General features: G+C 44.4%; 1 protein-coding gene across 1 annotated transcript in view; it reads left to right on the top strand.

Moving 5' to 3' along the window:
• LOC118356381 (dynein heavy chain 9, axonemal-like) overlaps positions 1-17,509 on the top strand; it is a 148,573-nt gene that overhangs the window by 93,977 nt on the left and 37,087 nt on the right. The window contains exons 21-26 of the mRNA XM_035724677.1: positions 490-620; positions 1,090-1,216; positions 4,836-4,988; positions 6,406-6,531; positions 9,809-10,048; positions 10,362-10,522. Of these exons, the coding sequence (XP_035580570.1) occupies positions 490-620; positions 1,090-1,216; positions 4,836-4,988; positions 6,406-6,531; positions 9,809-10,048; positions 10,362-10,522 (938 nt within the window). The remainder of the gene's footprint in view (positions 1-489; positions 621-1,089; positions 1,217-4,835; positions 4,989-6,405; positions 6,532-9,808; positions 10,049-10,361; positions 10,523-17,509) is intronic.

Genomic DNA, 17,509 nt, shown 5'->3' on the forward strand with positions numbered 1-17,509 from the left:
TCTCCCTCTGCCCCTTCCCCTGCTCGTGCTCTCTCACTCTCATTCGAATAAATAAAATCTTAAAAAAAAAAAAAAAAGAAAATAGTAATAGGATCATCCTCACTCAGCAGGGAGTCTGCCGGAGATTCTCTGTCTCCCTCTGCTCCTCCCGCCCCCCCCCAAAAATAAATAAATCTTTTAAAAAAAATAAAATAAATGAATTAACAAATACTTTTTAAATTTCTCAACTTGAACTTCCAATAGAGGAGACGCATTGATGGATATATTACCCACATACACAAAATCACTTTGCACTCCTCTGTGATTTTTCCAATACAGAAAGGAGGTTTACAACCAAAATGTTCAGGAACAACTCTTTCAAGCTAAGGATATTTCCTTCTCTGAGTTTTAGAACATCCCCAGAACCGGTTTCTGCTTCTCACTTGCTACACGAGGGATCTTCGAGTCCAAGAAAGCGATAGTTCATTTTTCCCCACGTGTTTATTTCAGGATTCTAAAAGATTCGAAGGCATTGACATAGACTTTAAAGAGCTAGCTTATGCTGCCCAGAAGACTCCCAATGTAGTGGAAGCCACCAACAAACCAGGTCTTTACGAAAAACTGGAAGATCTTCAGAGCAGGTGACGGTCTGCTTGCTGCCTCCCCTTTTTGTCCTGAGGAGGGCAATGTTTCCTTTTTCCGATTCTGTCTCCGAGATCTTTACTTTCTTTAACTGTCCAAGCGAGCGGGGGTGTGTGTGTGTGTGTGTGTGTGTGTGTGTGTGTGTGTGTGTGTGTGTGTGTGTGTGTGTGTGTGTGTGTGTGTGTGTGTGTGTGTGTGTGTGCGCGCGCGTGTGTGTGTGTGTGTGTGCGCGCGCGCGCGTGTGTGTGCGTGCGCGTGTGCGCGCACCTTGGTTTGCCTGTATGTCAGGTGCCATTTATTTGGGTGGAAATGCACCAGTGTGTATATTTGCAAGTACCCGTAAGTGTTTCTTGCACCGATTCTGCAGGTAGTCCATACGCTGCGTCTGTCTTCATTTTGGCCGAGTCTATGCATGCACCTGTGGGTCTAAGCAAACTTAATCAGGAAATTCTGTGTCTGTGCCCTCAGGTTATACCTGTGTGAGAAGGCCCTGGCCGAGTACCTGGATACCAAAAGGCTTGCCTTCCCTCGGTTTTACTTTCTGTCTTCTTCTGACTTGTTAGACACCCTTTCCAACGGCACAGCGCCACAACAGGTAAGCTGAAGGAGAGCTCGTGGAAACGCTCGGAAGGATGGAGCGGGCTCCCGGTGGGGAGGGTTTCAGGTTCCCCATTATGCCTCCTCCCTCTGGCAGCGTGCGTATTTCAGACCTGTGCTCCCACCAGCATCTTCGATGCCCACCATTGTGCTTCTCAGGGTGCCCCCTGCCCATCAGTGGCCACTGCCCCCTAAAGGGGGAAGCTTTGAGGATGGGGAACGTGGAGGGGGTGCTAAGCCTTTGCAGGGAACGCCTTTGATCTGATTCTGAAGAGCGATCCAGGACATCGCTGTCCAAAGTTATAGCTAAAATTTCCACAGGAGAGAAGACTGGAGGTTGTATTAACTCGACATTTTGTGATTTTGTGGAAGGAGTGTGTATGAGTAGCTCAAAATTGGGGGCTCTAGCCACTCATTGGCCATGTAGTCTTGGGTGTCCCTTCTCTTCGACAAACTTCCCTCATCTGTAAAATAGCCCCTTTGCTACAAGGTTGGTTTTTATTTTTTTTCCTTAGTATTAGAGTAACTAATTGGTGCACTGTTGGTATTTGGAGCTGTGGACAGTGGTTCTCAAACTTGAGAGTCACCGGGCGGCTCAGGGGTATCAGAATCACCTGAAAAGCTTGCGAAAAGGCAGATTTCTGAGCTCTACCCCCCAGAGCTTCACATGGTTCTGTAGGTCTGGGTGGGGCTGGAGAACTTGCATTTCTAAGGGTTTCCCCACATGATGCTGCTGGTCTGGGGACCACACTTTGCGAGTGACTGTCCTAGACCAAAGGTCTGAGTCTCCCAAGTGACCGGCAGGAGGGAGGGATGATGTCTCCGTGCATGTTCACGTAGCTCTCCTCACTTCTCTCCCTGACAAGACTTCAGAATTCCTTTCTAATTCTCCACTTTTCCTGTGAGGATAGCCAGTCAAAACACCCTGTTCCGAAGTGACTTGGATGAGTTCTTTTCCCCCTTCCACGTGATTTCATCGTTCATCTGAAGTATAGTCAAGTTCATTTATTTCTCTTTGCCTTGAGTTTTGGAGGTTTGTTCCCATCCTCATCAATTGGATTGTTTGAATGTGTAGCATTCTAAAGTCAAACTACCCAAAAAGTAGTTTGACTACTCCTGTTCCTCACCTCCGCTCCTGGTAGGTCACCGGTCCCACTCATTTCTGGTCTGTCTTTGCAAACATGAGCAGATGTGCGTTTACATTTGCACACATACGTTTTCTTATTTACCCTCCTTTCTCACACAAAAGGTAGCGTCCTAGATATACTTGAACACCGTTTTTTTTTTTTTTTTTTTCTGTAGTGATGGGTCCTGGAAATCACTCCCTATCAATTTAAATATATCTCCCTCATTTTTTTTTAATACACCTGCATCGCACCCCATGGGACTACACCATAGTTTGGCCAGAGGTTGTTTATACTATTTTGCAATTCCAAATAACGTGGCATTGAATAACTTTGGAGTATTGTATTGTTGGAGGTCTGCCTTCCAGGTACATTCCTAGAAGTGGGATTTCTGGGTCAAAGGGTAAGTGCTATGTGGTCGAGTTTGATATCGCCCCATTTCCCTCCATAGAAGTTCTAGCTTTTTGCATCGCCAACGATAGATGGGAGCTGCTCCAACAGAGCCAAAAGATGGCACCCACACATTAGTTTTCTGTCTTTGTCATTAACTCTCCAAGTTACTGAACTGATGTTTTGGGTTTATTGGTAAGAAGCAAGTGCTAAAGAGAATTTATCCCTAGAGTTAAAGCTCCCCCCACTTTTTTTTTTTTTTTACTATAGATGGGAATCATTGTAGAGTAGCCCAGATATGGTGGCGGTGAAATATTTATCACACTAACATTCTGTTTTGTAACTATATGTTCATTAATTCCATGCACAGGAAAAGTCCGAGATCATTGCCAGACCCTTTATATATGATGTACTCCTTCTTAAATACTTTTTATTTATTTCTCACTTGGTTTGAGTAAATCCTTAAGTAGCTTCGCCCCCAACATCCTGAGAGATGACGCATGAGAGGCTAACCCCCAATTCTTTCTATATCTGTGACTCTCAGCTGTTTTTACAGGTGAGTGATGGAATGGTTGAGTTCGGAATTCATGGGTCACAGCAATTTCTCCCCAAATCCCCTCAGACGTAGCTCTGAGACATCATCTGAGACGTCATCTGAGGTCTACCTGCCTTTGTTCCCCCGCAAAACCTTTCTAGGTAGCCTAAGTTCTTTCTTTTTGGATTTCTGTAGAGATCAAAATTTAAGTTAAATTTTAATTCTAGAAAATTTGTATATGTTTATATACTTTGTTCATTTTTCCAACACATGATGAGGTTTTTTTTTCCAATCTGAAAACTAGGGCTTTCGGTATCTTGAAAAAGCTTTCTTTCTGTATGCTTTAAAATAATATTTCTATTCCATTTATCTGGATTTTTTCCCCTTCGTATTTCCAAAATTTGAGATTCTATCTTCTCTGTGCTATATATATTACCTTCACATATTCATATGTATTTGCATATATTCATACAGATTTTCATCTCTTATCCCTCTTCCTTGGAATTCTTTCATAGGTTCTCAAGCTCATCTGCCATATTGTATTTGTTTTGATTTGGTCCTTTACTATTTGTTGTTTCCTTACATTATTTCCCTACCACTACCAATTCATCTTCACCTCATATTTTGTAAGGTTCATGTTTCTTTCATTTAATTGAAAACAAGGTGGCATTTTTTATAATTACTTTTGTTTCCTTTATTAAAGCTTCTCCCTCCCTCTCCTTTCTCTGTCTGTCTCTCTTTCTCTCTTGGATAAAGAAGGCTCCATCCCATCAAGATATTCATCCCAAGTCACTGTGGGTGGGATCTCCTCAAGTACCTCACAGTTTATTTCAACACATACAGAATTTCTCCTCTCATAAGCCAGAGAGGTGGTTGTTGTAGATTTAGGGTTACAATTCAGGGTACCAGAAGCCTGAAGGCCCTGTATCTCAAAAGGCTCTACCAAAGAGCAGCTTTCTGTTTATTTTTCCTCTCCAACCTGCCATCTCCCTCACCTCATGATCATGCTGTGGCCCTCCAGCAACCCTCCCAGAACATTCCCCTGGGGCGTTACTGTAAAGGGCCTCTGTATCATGAGACAACCCGCAAGGGAGAAGTCCTGGCGTGGCTAGGCTTTCTGATTGGGGTAAGCATGCTTGCCTGGCTTTGGATCCTCCTGCTGCACCGAAATGGTTCCAGCATCTGGGCAACTTCTTCCACAGGTCACTGTCACCGCTGCCCTTCTGCAGACTATCCTCTGCCTATCTCCTGAGGAACAGGGTTTATGAACTAACGATCATTTTTTTTCTCCAGTCTGTTTCCATTTAGATCTAGCAGACATGAATCAAACTTTTGTGGCTTCATTGGGTGGTGGCTAGTTCACAATTCCCACCAATTTTATACTCCTTTGGCCACTCCTACCCAGTGCAGTTGGTTCTGACCTCATACCACCATCGTTCCCACAAGCTTCCCTCTAAATGTTTGATATCCAACCCCTAATGGCTGTCACACGGTAGACCTCTGAACAGTACTAAGGAGCATCTTCCTGGACACATCCTCCAATCCTTTGGCACGATTTTCCTTTGTAGGTCCAGCGCCATCTTTCCAAACTCTTTGACAATGTGGCAAAGATGCAGTTCCAACCGGACGCCGGTGAGCCACCAACCAAGATAAGTCTTGGCATGTACAGCAAGGAAGGAGAGTATGTGGCCTTCAGCGAGCCCTGTGACTGCAGCGGTCGGGTAGAGTAAAAGTCCCTTTCCCTCCCTTCTCATCCCTTTCCCTCTCAAGTGTCTGCATTCAAATGCGGGCAGCCTCAACCTTCAGGATGGCCGTCTTGACCTTGAGCCAGAACTGCTGTCTGTGTCCCGGACTGCCAGCTTCTCTTGACTTGAACTGACATCGGAAACATTTCTAGTCCCTGCTCTCCTCTCCCCAGGAAGGACACATGTCGATATCCATTTGTTTTTCTTAACCAAAGACCTGTGTGGAGAGGAATAAAATGCACATAAACAACTACCCCAGTCAACTAGAAAAGGAGTTTGTTTGTTTGTTTATTTATTTATTTATTTATTTCTAAAGATTTTATTTATTTATTTATTTGACAGAGAGAGAGAGATAGCCACGGCAGGAACACAAGTGGGGGAGTGGGAGAGGGAGAAGCAGGCTTCCTGCTGAGCAGGGAGCCCGATGCGGGGCTCGATCCCAGGACCCTGGGATCATGACCTGAGCCGAAGGCAGATGCTTAACGACTGAGCCACCCAGGTGCCCAAAAAAAGGATTTTAAAATGATTAGCAGCACAGGGAGGCTTTAACATGACAACGCCTGGGGCACCCCACAGGGGAATCTAGCATGCTGACATCTTACCATGGAGAAAATGCTCTTTGAAATCAGCCATTCTCCTGAGATGTCATTTCTCTGTACAAATACAGCTCAGAGTCACTTCCTTCCACAGCCCTAGCCCTGGGAAAGCCAGATCCCATCCCACTCCAGGAACTACTACCTCTAAGTCTCCCATGTACAGTTCAAGAAGCACAAAACATGGGATGGTTCCCTCCTTAGACTTCCTTCCTATCCTTTCCCATCACCGCTAAAGTATAAGCCCTTCTTTGTTTATTATCCTAAGTGATCCAGCAAAGCTTTGTCCCTGGGGCTTCTAATCGAGTCCAAAATCATACCTGGAGAAAAGATCTTTTACAGAGGTCTACCTTCATCCACATGTTTCTTGGAAAGCAATTCTAATTCCAGGAAATGATCAGGCATTCTTAGTTTTATGAGAAGGAACCCTGAGGTTTGATTCGGGATGTGTCCATTGGTAGACCAGAAAGCATTTAGTTGGAAAATGTAATTCTAACTGACATCGCCATCCTCAGTGTGGACAAGCTCAAGAGAACCCGCTGACTTACTGACCTTGCTCAACCCAGATTAAGACTTCCTTGAATGAAGCTTCCCTTAACCTGCTGCTTTGTCCTGTATGTTCCAAATGGGCCTGTTTTTAACTGAGCCTCATTCTCACCAACCACTGTCCTGGGTCTAGAAACAAAATGGCTTGCTGTGCCTTCTGGCAGCCATTGGGGTTGTACATTTTCTTCTCTCCCTCAGGGTGAGTGATCATACAGTCCTCAGAACCCAGCATCTCACTCAGAGTTCTTTTTCAGGTAGAAATATGGTTGAACCGTGTGCTTGCTCATATGAGGGCCACAGTGAGGCACGGGATGACAGAAGGTGTAGTTGCCTACGAAGAAAAGCCAAGGGAACAGTGGCTCTTTGACTATCCAGCTCAGGTATTCTAACCAGGACTTTTGTGGGCCCCCGTCCTTCACTAGGTCCTCTCCCTTGGGGGCCTCCTGCAGCCTTCAGGGCACACCAGACCCCAAACTCACTATGTGCTTCCCAGTTAGAAGAGACTGGTCTGTGAGGGGGTTAGCAAGAGAGAACAGGGGAATTGTCAGCCATGACCCACTCCAACCATGACCTTGGAGAATCAAGGGTTGGCCATTTTTACCCTCACTGACTACCGTAGGGAGAAAATGTAAACCATTCAACTCATTGAGCCAACCTGCTTGGGATATGCTAGGATCTTCACTGAACACAGGAGACCCCCAACAGGGAACGAGACATCATAACCCTGCCCTGCCGAAGTTTACAGACTGATGTGAAAGTCAGTCGCTTACCAATGAGACCTGTACTCTGGGAGCACAGAGCTAGCTAGTAGGGTCTGGGGACCACCCCCCTGAGGATAGGACACAGAATCTGAGGTCTGAAGTAGAAGCAAACAAGTGAAAGATGGAGGGAAAGAGCCACCAAGCATGGGGAGGACCATGAGCAAAGGCTCAGAAGCAAGGAAGAGCATCCTGTGGTTGAGGAACTGAGTGTGGTTGCAGCAAGAGGAAGGGGAGGAGGAAGTGAGAGGCAGCAGGTGTGTCCTGCAGAAGAAACTCAAAGCCAGTTCCTATGGACCACCTGAGGGAGTCTGACTTGCTTCTGAGATGTATCTGAATCCTTTCCAGGCTTCTCAGGAGGGCGATGAGGGAGAGGTGTGAACTAATGAGAATTGTTTAGATGACTCTGGCTGCAACATACCCTCCTGCCTTCCCTGTTAGGGGCACAGTGCTGGCGCTGGTGCATTTGGGGGTTGCAGATGTCTACCGGTAATTGAAGCCATAGGTGTAGAGAGGATGGCCTTGGAAAACACGTAGATGGAGATGAGGATGTTGAACAAACCCTTGAGCATCATGCAAAGATGGGGTCAGCGAGGAAGAGCCGGTAAAGCAGAATGAGAAACGGTGCCTTTTTAGATAGAGGGAAAACCAGGGAATGGTCATAATGGAGACCAAAAACAAAACTGTCGGTAGTGGGTGAGAGGTCAGTCATGCCATGCACTTGGAAGAGATCAAGCAAAACAAAGAGGCTGAGAGGCATCCCTGAACTTGGTGTGGCCATTTCAGTGGAGTGCCAGGTGGTGTCATGTTGCCGGGGGGGTGGAGACGGGAGAGGAAGGTTGGAAAATGTTGGCAGCGAGTGTAGACTTGGCAGCAAGTGTAGACAAACAGAAGAAATGAGAAGGAAGTCAGTACTGCTGAAGGGAAGAAGCCTTTTTTTTTTCTTTTCTTTTTTTTATTATTATGTTAATCACCAAGGGAAGAAGTCTTTTTTTAATTTTTTTATTGTTATGTTAATCACCATATATTACATCATTAGTTTTTGATGTAGTGTTCCATGATTCATTGTTTGTGCATAACACCCAGTGCTCCACGCAGAACGTGCCCTCTTTAATACCCATCACCAGGCTGACCCATCCCCCTACCCTCCTCCCCTCTAGAACCCTCAGTTTGTTTTTCAGAGTCCATTGTCTCTCATGGTTCGTCTCCCCGTCCGACTTACTCCCCTTCATTCTTCCCCTCCTGCTATCTTCTTTTTCTTTTTTCTTAACATATGTTGCATTATTTGTTTCAGAGGTACAGATCTGTGACTCGACAGTCTTGCACAATTCACAGCGCTCACCATACCACATACCCTCCCCAGTGTCTATCACCCAGCCACCCCATCCCTCCCAGCCCCCACCACTCCAGCAACCCTCAGTTTGTTTCCTGAGATTAAGAATTCCTCATATCAGTGAGGTCATATGATACATGTCTTTCTCTGATTGACTTATTTCACTCAGCATAACACCCTCCAGTTCCATCCATGTCGTTGCAAATGGCAAGATCTCATTCCTTTTGATGGCTGCATAATATTCCATTGTATGTATATGTATATATATATATATATATATATATATATATATATACCACATCTTCTTTATCCATTCATCTGTCGATGGACATCTTGGCTCTTTCCACAGTTTGGCTATTGTGGACATTGCTGCTATAAACATTGGGGTGCACGTACCCCTTCGGATCCCTACATTTGTATCTTTGGGGTAAATACCCAGTAGTGCAATTGCTGGATCGTATGGTAGCTCTATTTTCAACTGTTTGAGGAACCTCCATACTGTTTTCCAGAGGGGTTGCACCAGCTTGCATTCCCACCAACAGTGTAGGAGGGTAAGGGAAGAAGTCTTTTAACTGTGCAGTTGGCATGTCACATTCAAACCATCCCAACAAGATCACAGCGCAGGCAGAACCGTACGTCTAAACCCAGAGGCAAAAGCAGATAAATGAGAGAATGGTACATTTATATGATGGGTTTCTCTTTTTCACAAAGAGGATCATTCCTGTCAGGATTCCTTTGTTTACCTGAATCAGAATTTTGAGGCAAGAAAATGTGTTGCCTTCTGCTATTGGGATGGATCTGTAGAGCAGGGTCTCCCAAATCAAATGATACAACAGATGATCAATGCATCTAAATTCTCCACCACGAATAATCAGAATAATGCCTTTTCCATATTAAGTTCTCAGCAAACAGAAGAAATGTTCATTCGAATCCCTTTTCCATTGTATCTGTTTCGAACCTCTGAAAAACACAAATCCTGTTGACCACGTTGAATTTTGCTGTAATTCACCTTGATCTTGAAGAGTGGGCTTTTCAAGGTGACAGGTTTTAAAAACTAAAAAAATATATGTAGCAAAAGTGTTACGGACAAGCAGAAATGTGCCACAAATGATCATCGGTGGCTCACTAAGCTAGAATACTCAGACCACAAAAAGTTCAGGAAGAACAGAACAAAGTCTAAGTGCTATTGAGATGTTCAGTCAGCATATTGTTAACCTCCCAAGCACAGGAACGATGGTTTGCCTGGGAGGTAAAAATGGAAAGATCAGTGTAGCGATTTCTAAAAGCCACTGACATTGACCAGAGTGACTCTTGGGTTGTTTTCAACCAAACAATACATTTTTTTCAAGGGCAGAAAGCGCTTTCCCCACTTGGAACCACTTCCCATCTCCAAGGAGATGGAGACAAGTGGCTCGCTTAATCAAGGCTGTTGGAAGAGGCAGGGAAGGGGCTTACATGACCCATGTGATTCCATTCTGGTTCTTGCTGGCTGATGGGGGAGTGGGCTGGTTTGGGAGAGAGTCCTGGTGAGGTGATGGCTTTACTGAGTGGCTCCTTGTGCCACAGGTGGCCCTGACCTGCACTCAGATCTGGTGGACCACAGAGGTGGGCATTGCGTTTGCCAGGCTGGAGGAAGGCTGCGAGAATGCCATGAAGGACTATTACAAGAAGCAAGTGGCCCAGCTCAAAACCCTCATCACCATGCTAATTGGCCATCTCTCCAAAGGGGACCGGCAGAAGATCATGACCATATGCACCATTGATGTGCATGCCCGGGATGTGGTGGCCAAGATGATTGCTCAGAAAGTGAGTCCCAGACATTTCAGGAGGGTCCCTCTTGGTGGGCAACTCCACCATGAATGGTGGGATAAGGGAGAAGCTCACATACAGCTCAAACATGGAGGTCCCAGACTCTGTGCTGGCCAGAGAGCCGGGAGAGGGTCATGGTGGCTGCTCCCAACAGTGAGTATCATCAGAACAGCTCGTGCTTTCTGTGCTACGGGGGGCCCAGCACATACTCTTGACTGGCAGACAACACCCAGCTCATCCAGAGCCCTGTGTGTCCTGTGGCCAGCAGGCCCCATGCTCCCTGCTGGACAGTGATTCACCCTCTCTTTAGGTGGACAGTGCTCAGGCCTTCCTCTGGCTGTCCCAGCTGCGGCATCGTTGGGATGACGAGGCCAAACACTGCTTTGCCAACATCTGTGATGCGCAGTTTCTCTATTCCTACGAGTACCTGGGAAATACGCCCCGCCTGGTGATCACGCCTCTGACGGACAGGTGAGCACTGGCGTCAGCCCCTCACAGAGAACCCGACTGCGGTCTGCCTCAGGCCAGCCGGGGTCAAGGCCACCGTCACTTGCTACTTGTCCACAGAGCTGTAGGGGGTTGGGCCTGGCCACACAACACATGTAAAAATAAAACTGAAAGTATGTAGGGCAGGGCCCTTCTCAGAATGAACCCCAGAGCAAATCAGTGAGCTGTGATTTTTTTTTTTTTTTTGAGGAATTACTAGGGAGTCATACACACCTGGATTCTCACACCAGCTCTAACACATACCGGCTAATTGACCTTGAAAAACTTGACCTAATTCTGGTTCTTGGTTTTCTCCTCTATGAAATGGAGGTAGTAACTCCCACCTCACGTGAGGTTTGTAAGGACAAAGGACAATCATGCTCATAAGGAGTTTCAGAGTGTAGGAAGTGCTCAGTAGATCCTATTACTATTTTCTTTTTTTTTAAGATTTGATTTATTCAAATGAGAGTGAGAGAGCACAAGCAGGGGAAGGGGCAGAGGGAGAGGGAGAAGCAGACTCCCCGCTGAGCAGGGAGCCTGACACAGGACTCGATCCCAGGACCCTGAGATCATGACCTGAGCCAAAGGCAGATGCTTCACTGACTGAGCCACCCAGGCGCCCCCATTACTATTTTCTTACCAATCGATTGGCACATTTCTTGAGCACCTCTTACTCTGGGAATCAGATCAAAGCCAGGTAGTCCCTTCCATGAAGGAGCTTAAAATTTTGGGAGAACCATAGTCTCTGTCATTCATATTAATTTATGAATGAATTCACACCAGTCCCCGAAGTAGTCACTGGGCGTACAAAGGTGACTAAAACATTTCCTGCCCTTAGACTCCAGTTCCAGTGAGGGAAATAAGACATATGTAGATAAAAATTTAAATAGCACAAGGGGAAGGCGTGCAGGGCCATAGTATAAAATAGGGCTCACAGTCATTTGCCACAAATTTCCAAGCAAGTGACTTAGCCATAAGCCCTCCAAGCATGAGGATCCCGCCCACCACAGGAAGAAGACCGGGAATGCACCAGGGAATGCATGGTAACCGATCTGGACCTGGAAGGAAGTGTAGAATTCCAGCAGTTTTTCAGTAGGTTAGAATGACTGCCAGGCTGTCCATGAAACTGTATAGAAATCTGTGCACATGTCACTGTTTCTGGTAAGAGGATCTATGGCATCCATTACTTATTAAAGTGGTGGTCTAGGATCCCCAGAAGCGAAAGAACTACTGATAAGCATTCTGGAAAAATGGAATTTTGTGTGCAAAGACATGGAAATGGGAGAATCCAAGACCTGTTCCTAGAAGAGGGGGTAGACTCTTGACTTGGGAGGATATGGTTGGTCATAAGCCTGGTAAGGTGGGCAGAGTCCGACCATAAAGTGTGCAGCATACTTTCTTTATCCAGTAAGTAGTGATAAACTGTTGGGAATTTTTCATCAGAGGAGTAAAACGACGAAAACTCTATTTTATGAAAATGTATCTGACAGCACAGCTTGGGCAAAGGAGAGTGAGGGCAGGCTATTTTAATTCTGCTGAGATTTCTGTAAAGTCTACTCCAAGTGTGCACCCTTTTCCCTTATAATTCCTTTGAGCCTAAATCCTTTCTTCTCCAAACTGAGTTGCGTACATGAATGGCTGGCTCACTCTAAGTAAGTGACTTGTAGATGGCAAAGACATAGTCATGAATTGTGAAGGTCAGAATGGCCACATAGAATCAATGCTATCTTTTATTTAATTTTCCCTCACCTGTTTTTAAATGTTGCCACCTGCAGCCTTCCGGTCAAATCCTCAGATGTATTTCCAGGGAACGCTGAGTGGAACTGTAATCACGGTGCTCATGGGATGAAATGGGATGTGGGAAGATCCCAACATTATCCATAGAACAAGAGCTCATGGTTCATCTCTCCTGCTTGCCCCCATGGTGTTCATTTTTTTAATTCATTTTCCTGCCCAGTCGGACCTTCCACCCACAGTTGCCCTCAAACCTTTCCATATTTACTCTTGTGTATCGTTTTTGGGGGGTGGAACGGGGAGCCTGCTGAGGCCACGTCACTGTCTCTGGTCACTCCCCACTGAACTTAGACTAAAATCTGAATTCCCCCTGGGACCCAGCAGTTCCTGCCCATCACCTGACACCTCAGTCCCTGCACCCCAGCCCCACTGGCCTCCTTTCTGTTCCTTGATCCCCTTAAATTAGAGCCTTCTATACACACGGGTTTCCCTCTGCCTGGAATGCCTTGCTCAGGCTCACTGTTCCATAGTCACCTTCTCATCCTTTCGTTCTGTCCTCAGATCTGAGGACGCCTTCCATGACCTCTCTTACTAAAATCCAGCCTCACCCACCACACACACACCCACCACACACACACACACACACACACACACACACACACACACACACACACACACACACACACACACACACACACACACACACAGCAATAACCCGGATGGTTCCCTCTGTTTACCTTCTTCCTAACATCTCCCACATTCTGCAAAGATTTGCTTGCTTCCTTGCTTATTGGCTGCATTCCCCTTTGGAATGGAATCTCTTTGCAGTCAAGGAGCTTTGTCTGGTTCATTGCTGTGTCACCAGCACCTAGTAGACCTTGAAATTAGCATCTGTCGAATGAATGAATAGTGGTTGAATATTGAAGACCCAGATGGTAGGAATAGACAGAATCAAAGAGAAGGTTGACTCACGAGAGGGATCCACACAAGACTCTGCCTTGGCTCCCAAAGAAGGAAGAACAGCTTCTCTGTCTTCTGCTCTGGGCTGGGGACCAACACTCCTCCCTGCCCCAGCTTAGGACAAAAGGCAGATAACATCCGTTCCGAGAGAGACGCGAGTTTCTCTGTGGTTGGGACAGTGTTGGCAACGGCAAGTCTCGGGGGCTTTGGGCATCTTAGGGTTGTACTTGGCCTACGGCAAGTCTCGGGGGCTTTGGGCATCTTAGGGTTGTACTTGGCCTTCACTTGAGATCAGTCCACTAGAGGTGCTCATTTGGTGTGGGCCAAAGGAAAAGTTTTCCCACCTCAGACTTCATTCAGAGTGGACCCTCTCATGTGTCTTTGTCTTTATAGTGATTCTCAGTAAGACACCAACCCTAAACAGGAAGGAAATCCGGTCCAGGATTCTCGTTGGCAGTGAGTTTTTCCGCCAGCCTTGGAATATAAGCTAATAGTTTGGGAATTTACATCACTTGCAACAGAATAATGAAGCTATTATATATTTGAGCCATTCCATTAATGCCTCTCTTGCCCTAGACTGTATGTTCCATGGTAATGTTGACTTTGATCTACTCACTGCTCTGCTCCGTGGGGACCCAACACCATGTTGGGCACATGACAGGCATTCAAGAAATTCACTCCTTGAGCAGATTCAGTGAAACAATTTTTGAGACTTGAGTATGTGTCCCAGCTTTCCTATACCTATCACGATATGTCTCGTTCCTTTCTGCGGACATATCGGATGTTATCATTCCAAGTGATAAAGTTGCTGGAGTGGAGGGGGGTGGGAGGGATGGGGTGGCTGGGTGATGGACATTGGGGAGGGTATGTGCTATGGTGAGCGCTGTGAATTGTGTGAGACCGATGAATCACGGACCTGTACCTCTGAAACAAATAATACATTATATGTTAATAAAAAAAAGTGCAAGACTTTTCCATTTCCCTGAGCCTTTACACTTGCCCAAGGGTTGAAGAAGATAATTGCCTCATTTGGATTTAGAAACTTCTAGTACACTAATGTTGAACGCCTTCTAGAGAGGAAGAAGGTAAAGCTTTCGCAAGGAATTATCTCTAAAACAGAAATTTATCACCCCTTCTGTGGAACAATGCAAATAAGAACTAGAAAGGAAGATTTACTGCAAGTAATGGTGAATACTATATAGACCTTGACCTTGTTTTGCACTTTAGATGCTTTTCTGACAAAGTGGTACGTAGTGAATATTTATATGTAAAATTCCATTTTCTCCTTGACTTTTATTATCTCAAGAAATGTTTTGCCCGGAAAAAAAAAAATTGGCCTTAGCACAGAAAATCACATTTTAAAGAGCATTCAGCCTTTGCTGGTGTGTAGCCTAAGTGCATTTAATTCTCTCCTGCCAGAGGAATTAATCAAATGGACAGTTGATCCATACAACCTTTGCACATTCATTAAAAGCATCCCCACATTACAGTACGTCCGACTGATTATGCCTATTTCTTTGGAATTTCCCACTGCCTGGATGGGACCTGAATATACAAGTGGGTACAATGACTCCACCACTCTCGGGACTTTGGCCACAGCACTAAGCTGAAGAACTAAATGGAAATGCTTTTTCAGGCTGAACAAAAGCAATTTGTGTAAGTTGTTTCTCAACCTTTGGATGACCTCCTCCTCCCATAACTCCCCTTCCGTCACCTTCACACCCAGCTGCCCCTTTTCCCACCCTGTGCTGTGCTAAGTAGGGTTTTAATCAACTGCTTATCAAGTTTGAGTCCCTCCTAATTTCTCAGGAACTACTGCAAGGAGGTGAGATATAGTTGACCCCAGAGTCTTTGCAGGAGATTTGCCAGGTAGGGACAAAGCTAGCAGAAGTCCTATGCTTTCTAAGTTTTTATCTGCAGTTTTTATCGGAAAACTTAGTATTCTGCAAACAAAGAGATAACCATTGTTAATATCTCATCTGTTTCCTTCTGCCTGTAGATTTTTGACAAAATGCAATTGCCATCATATGCTTTATGTAAAATACAATAGATTGCTTTTTTATAAAAACCATAACATTATATCATGTGAGTATCCTCAAAACATTCTTCTGAAACACTCTAAGAGCTGACTTACCTTCTCTTTATAAGTATCCTATCATTTACGTAACATACCCATATTACAGAATATTTAAGTCCCACCTAAGCCTTTACTATTAAAAATGAATCTGCCCTGAACTTGCTTATACATAATTTTTTACTGTATTTCTCATTATTTCCCCAGGAGAGATTCCGGGAGGCAGGATAATGAGATGACACATACTTTAAAATTATTCTTGAAACAAATATTGTTCCCACTCTCACTAGCAGTTTATGAGAATGTTCACCTCACAATGTCCTCACCAGCATTCAGTATCATTGTTAAAAATATTAATTTTGTACGTCAATATGGTATCTCACTTGGATTTGGATGTCCTTAATTACTCAAAGGCTTGGGCATTTTTCTGTGTTTATTGGCTATTAGACTTTCCTCTCCTGTAAATTATTTATAATTGTCATTGCCCATTTTATTACTTTTATGTTTAGAAAGTCCCCACCATTTCAAGATCAGCTTAATATTCACCTATATTTTATTGCAGTTTATTTTGTTTTATTTTTCCATTTAATGTTTTAAATTTCTTTGGTAAACATTTTGCCTATTGAGTCAGGTGAGTGTTTTTACCAAAAGACTTTTGGTTACAAGTGATAGAAGCCAAACCCAAACTAACATAAACAGAAGGAGGACCTGTTTGAGTCTAGCTCGCTCAGTGTAGCAGCTCCAGGGCCTGGACAAGGGAGACATCAGCAATGGGATGCTCTCCTATCATGGCTTTGTTTCCTTCTGAGTGTTGACTTCTTTCTTGCATGGGTTTTCTTTGGATGGTTGCAAGGGTGGTCTCCACGCCCATGACTTTGCGACTCCTGGTCCAGGAGGAAGAGAGACCCCCTCCCCTCTTTCTCAGCACCAGAGGTCCGATTCCTTTAAGGGACCCTGGTGAGTCCTGTTTGGATCCCAGCCTCTGAGTGCATTACTGCAACCAGTGAGCTTGATTATTTTGCCCACCCCGAGCCTTGTGCCTATGGCTGGGAAGGTGGGAGATACTTTGATTGACAGACGTGTAGCCAGAGGGCTTGCCATAAGTGTGCAATCCTGAGCAAGGAACACTCACAGAAACTATGGCAGGGAATATTTGATTTGTTTCTAAGTAACTGGCGGGCGCAACGTTTTTTAGTGAGTAATGTACCATTTCCCTCACCGGTTTGTGATGTTTGCTCTACCACATTCAAAATTCTGAATTACCAAACTACCTCAAAGTGTCTATTCTGTCTCATCTTTATGCCCATTACTGTGCCATACTATTTAAGGATTATAGCTTCGTCCTGAGTTCTATTTATATAGTTAAGGTACATGTCATCTTTTATATATATATAAATATAAATATATATACATACATAAATACATATGTATAAACATATACATACATAAATATATAAATATATACATAAATATGTATATATTTTTAGCTCTTCTGTTTCTTTTCAAATGAACTTGAATCATTTTTCAAGTTCCAAAATATAAATGGTTAGGGTTTTGGTCGGCAAGCCTTAATATCTTCAAGTTAATTTGGAAAGGAGCCATTTTTTACAAATTGTGATTTTTTATGTTTATCCCTATCTTCAATTATGTTTGAATATCTTGCAGTTACGTCGGAAAAGTGTCTAAGTATCATTATATGGGTTTTGAGAATTTCTTATTATCACTAAGTGTTTTTAAAAATTTTGTTGCTATATAAGGTGGTTTTTTCATAATATATATATATTTTTATAATATATATGTTTTTAAACAACCTGATTGAGGTTTTGTTTCTTTCGTGTATCAAAAAGTTTTACCCGGGGCGCCAGGGTGGCTCAGTCATTAAGCGTCTGCCTTCGGCTCAGGTCATGATCCCAGGGTCCTGGGATAGAGCCCCGCATCGGGCTCCCTGCTCAGCGGGAAGCCTGCTTCTCCCTCTCCCACTCCCCCTGCTTGTGTTCCCTCTCTCACTGTGTCTTTCTCTGTCAAATGAATAAATAAAATCTTAAAAAAAAAAAAAATTTTACTCATTCCAAGTATACCACTTAATGATTTTAAGTAAATTTATCAAGTGGTGTAACCATCACCATAAATCAAATTTACAACATTTCAATACTCCTCAATAAGGTCCCTCATGCACATTTATATGCCCATTCCTGCCCCCAGCC

This window comes from Zalophus californianus, chromosome 16, assembly GCF_009762305.2.
Source record: "Zalophus californianus isolate mZalCal1 chromosome 16, mZalCal1.pri.v2, whole genome shotgun sequence".
Lineage (NCBI taxonomy): Eukaryota > Metazoa > Chordata > Mammalia > Carnivora > Otariidae > Zalophus > Zalophus californianus.